The 5000-nt window shown below is 38.7% G+C and overlaps 1 protein-coding gene across 1 annotated transcript in view; it reads right to left on the reverse strand.

The window, feature by feature from the left end:
• The window catches only part of lamp1a (lysosomal associated membrane protein 1a), a 15232-nt gene extending 11091 nt beyond the window's left edge, over positions 1–4141 (reverse strand). The window contains exon 1 of the mRNA XM_058774435.1: positions 3885–4141. Coding sequence (XP_058630418.1) covers positions 3885–3936 — 52 coding nt within the window. The 5' untranslated portion in view covers positions 3937–4141. The remainder of the gene's footprint in view (positions 1–3884) is intronic.
• Between the last annotated feature and the right edge of the window lie 859 nt (positions 4142–5000).

Raw genomic sequence — 5000 nt, forward strand, 5'->3', positions numbered from 1 at the left:
CACTTGAAAGAGATATGAGTTTGGACTCATTTAAACCGCTCGCTGTCAGTGATTCATGCTGCACTTTAAGCTTTTATTTTGAAGAAAACAGGCACAAAAACACGTCTCGCTACAAATCTAGTGAAACGCTGTAATCATCCGCCGCTGAAATAAAGCAGAACTGGTGGCTGTTGAGTTTCCAAACACACACTGAACTCACATCACATGAAATAAAGGAGCTGACTGCATTCATTCAGTGTGAACGAAAGCACTCTGAAACACCGGATCACGAGCTGATCGTCTGAACGAAGTGTCGCTTCGCTTTGAAACACGCAGCAGAAACAGACTTGATGAAGAGATGAAGCATCTTGTGCTTTCGGCTTGAGTTCGTTTGACCGATACTGTGCCAAAGCATAATGACCCAAAACACAACTTTAAAGACCTTTTATGTTAGAATAAGACGTTTAAATATATTTTAAAAACTACACTTTTTGCCCAGAAGACCTATTGTTTCATATCATCATGTGACCACAATATTGATAATACTGTTACATCCCTATTATTTATATTTTCTCAATTCTGTCATGTTTTCGCTGTAAACTGCAGTTGAAGCAGTGTAAATAATCATGTAACTGTGAAGCGGAACTCTTGTGAAATCCCAGCATGACTGAAGGAGTTTATGAAATCATGAAGTGTTTGACCACACACACACACACACACACACACACACACACACACACACACATGTTCGTTTTTGTGAAAAGTGGGGACTCTCCATAGGCGTAATGGTTTTTATACTGTACTTACTGTATGTGCTATTGTCCTACACCAACCCTACACCTAAACCTACCCCTTACAGGAGACTGTGCATTTCAACTTTCCCCAAAAACCTCATTCTGAGTGATTTATAAGCGTTTTGAAAAGTGGGGACATGGAGTAATGTCCTGAAAAGTCACCTTCTCCTTGTAATACCCGTCATACCCTCGTCATTACACACATCTATGTCCTGATTTGTCACAAAAACGCGCACACACACACTTGTTTGGACATTGTATAGACTTCCACTGATTTTCTATCAGGTTAATTATGTTTTCTATCCCCTAACTAACCCAACACCGACCCCTAGTGGGTTGGCATATTATTTCACTATATAGGTGAGGACATTTGGCCCTAATTGCCTATCACAGCTATGCTGATGATACCCAGATTTACCAGCCTTATCTCCAAACGACTACAGCCCCATTGACTCCCTCTGCCAATGCATTGATGAAATAAACTGTTGGATGTGAAAGGAACTTTCTTCAGTTAAACAAGGAGAAAACTGAAGCCATTGCATTTGGAAACAAAGATGAAGTTATCAAGGTGAATGCATACCTTGACTCTAGTGTTCAATCAACTAAACACCAAGTCAAGAATCTTGGTTGATTCTGGAGACAGACCTTAGTTTCAGTAGTCATGTCAAAGCAGTAACTAAATCAGCATACTATCATCTCAAAAACATTGCAAGAATTAGATGTTTTGTTTCCAGTCAAGACTTGGAGAAACTTGTTCATGTCTTTATCACCAGCAGGGTGGATTATTGTAATGGTCTCCTTCCAAAGAAATATACAAATATAAACTACTACACACACACACACACACTCTCACAGATTAACTCTGACTATTAAGTGAAAAATAAGCAAACAATAAATGACTCCGAGCAGAGTTCCTTTAGCATGAGCTGAATCACTAGAGCCAGGAATCACCTGATTCTGCTGTGCAACCATCATCTGAAGCAGCTTCAGACACGTTCCTCGTGAATCATGTGCGAGATGAACATCTGCAGCCGCTCACATGCGCCTGCAGCATCACGACGGTAACACTAACGATCAATCCTCTGCCCGCAGGGTTTCACAGATCAAGTGTGAAGAACAACCGCAGAGGAGGTCAAGGCGCCGCTGGTGAGCCTGGTTTAGGTGTTACCACTACCCACAGTGCTAAAGTGACAGCACTCAAAAAAACAACATTTAATATTATAGTAGGTTTTGAGTAATTCGATCTAATGGCTGCTGCTTCTGCAAGAGATTGCTTGTTTTTTTGCCATATTTATTCTTCATTTAACCGTTGTAATTCATGAACCAAACCATGCAGCTACGATGAGAACCACAACATTACAAACTTTGATTTGAAGCAAAAAAGTTTTAGAAAATTGGACAAGACTGTGAACTTCAACTACAATCCCATGAGGCACTACCAGTGACATTATCCAAACGAAAAAAAACATCTAAAGATGATGATTATTAATAAACAATAGGGCTGTCAAATAAAATTTTTGAATATTTGTCAAATTTAAAATAAAAATCCACATTCGAATGTTTAATTATAGGTGTGCGTCAGGCAGTCTTTTCAGCGGCGCACGAGATGCGGTGACGATGTAGGTGTCGTTGTTTTTTAATGTTTTTGTGAGCTTATCCAGTTGAACCACTAGAGGTGCTGCTGCGCTGTTCATTCACAATATTGCAGTAAAACAGAACATAAGTGCGGAGGATATTACATCAAAACTGAAACCAAGCCGTTCACACAAAACACATATTTATCGCATTTGCTAGAGGGACATCTATCAGCGCTGCACTCGCGTCGCACACGAGAGAGAGGCATGTTTAGAAAGCATGTAAAATTAATGCAAGTTCAACTTTTAAAAAAACATGTCTCAAGACTTTGTATCGGTTTTCCCCTCCCACTGCATCTCATGCTTTTAAAAGAAAAAAGTACTCTGTGTGATTGGCTTTCATGATGCATACATGATGCTGTTTTGTTTATAATGGTTTAAACAACTTAATTATATTTGGTTTATAAACATTATGCACTTTTTTACAGATAGTCAAGTTACTTTATTGCATTGAATAAACATGCATTAGTAATATTTTGCTCAATGCACCCTCTTGTGGCCTTTTTCACCCCTAACTGAAATTATGCCTTTTAAATTCGAATATAATTCGAATATTGATTAAGTGTAAAATTCGAATTTAGTTTTTCTGGCATTTTGACAGCCCTAATAAACAATATAGTTTGTTTATTGCAAAATATAAAATAATGTTATATAACATAATACTTAGTTGAAATATATGATTACATCATTTGCAGCGCTCCATAGGAGTGGGCGGAGCTAAAGCATTCTTATGGCGCTATTTACTTATCGCGGTTATCTGATTGGTGGAATTTTGTGCAGAATCATGAATAATGTATAATGTTCCTCTGTTAAACTCAATAAGACTGATGGCTTTAACAGAAGCATCAACCATCGTCTGTATTTATCGGTTTACAAGTTATTGTTAAAAATCAATTATCCTATTGAGAAAATAATTGCAGTTTTACTTCCAACACACAACTGCTGCGCTCTATACAGTGATCGACTAGTCACATGACATCTACAGATCAGCTGATCGGTCACATGCATCTAGAGGACCTGCTCCAGCCGAGCAACGTACATTGAAATGACCACATCAACGCTGCTCTTCCGGAAGCCAGCCAATCAGCGCGCAGTATGCTCAGAACAATGACTGGACCGAAGTGCTGCTGCAAGCGCGCTTATTGTTCTGATCACGTGACGCTGACCTGCCGCTCGCGTGACGTCACAGCGCGTCCAAACATCGCAAATGAAAGCAAAAACACACACTGACCGCGTCATTTAACTTCTAGAAGACGACCCAAAGCAGCACGTAACGGAAATAAAATGTCAAAAGTGAATCAAACGCGCAGTCTGACTGACAAAAACACAGCAAACTGACTAAAATAACTAACGTTAGTCAGGCGCGAGCTAGTGACAGTTTGACGTCAGCGAGATCGCGCTCGACAGCGTCACGGCTTCACGTTCAGACTAGTTTATGATGTTTAATGATAACTTTGGCAGAGTTATGATGACTTACCCATCAGTAGGGTCCAGCAGACACCTGCAGCGGAGCTCCGTTTGACCGTCATGCCTCAGTCCGTCAGGAAAGCGTTAAACCCCGAGCGACGAACACTACGTGCGAAATCCCGCGTACTGAAGACGAGCAGCGCGGATCTGTGCTGTTTATATGCGCGTGTGTCCGTTATAAACCGAGTTACGGTGTTTGTTCGGTGTCTGGCCGCAGATTCACTGTGTCATAAGGCAGAATGTTCCAGTCATGTGATGAGAGCGCTTTAGCCCCGCCTACTTCAGTCACGTTAGTAGCGCGAACTGCGTATGACTCCCGCTACATTCGCTATAACTGTTTATTCTTAATATATAGTGTTAGATATGTATTAATATATGTTAATATTAAAAAATGTCAGTTTGAGTGTTATTATAACGCTGTTGAAACTACATGGACACCAGCCATATACAAATAGCTGTGACTTATGACAGTTTAAAACTTATAAATGCATCCAAAATGTATAATTTCACGAGCCGATTTCAAGACCTTCTATAATATTAATAAGTCAGTCAGGTTTATTGTCATTTTTCATTAACAGCAAGCAACCAACTGTAGAATATTGGCAGTTTATTTCAGACATTCTATATTTATTAATGTATGTTTATATTTATTGTTTGTAAATAGTCTACAGTTGATTGCTTGCTGTTTAAAAATAAATAAAAATGACTTGTGAAATTATACATATGTGACCCTGGACCACAAAACATAAGTCATAAGGGTCATTTATTTCTGAAACTGAGATTTATACATCATCTGAATATATAAGCTTTAGGATCAGACAATATTTGGCCGAGATATAACTATTTGAAATCTGAGGATGCAAAAAAAACAACTAAATATTGAGAAAATCATCTTTAAAGTTGTTCAAATGAAGTTCTTAGCAATGCATATTACTAATCAAAAATGAAGTTTTAATATATTTACGGTAGGAAGTTTATAAAATATCTTCATGGAGCATGATCTTAATATCCTAATGATTTTTGGCATAAAAGAGAAATGTATAATTTTGACCCATACAATGTATTGTTGGCTATTGCTACAAATATAGCTGTGCTGCTTATGACTGCTTTTGTGCTGCAGGGACAC

The sequence above is a fragment of the Onychostoma macrolepis genome, chromosome 01 (genome assembly GCF_012432095.1).
Source record: "Onychostoma macrolepis isolate SWU-2019 chromosome 01, ASM1243209v1, whole genome shotgun sequence".
In the NCBI taxonomy this organism is placed as follows: Eukaryota; Metazoa; Chordata; class Actinopteri; order Cypriniformes; family Cyprinidae; genus Onychostoma; species Onychostoma macrolepis.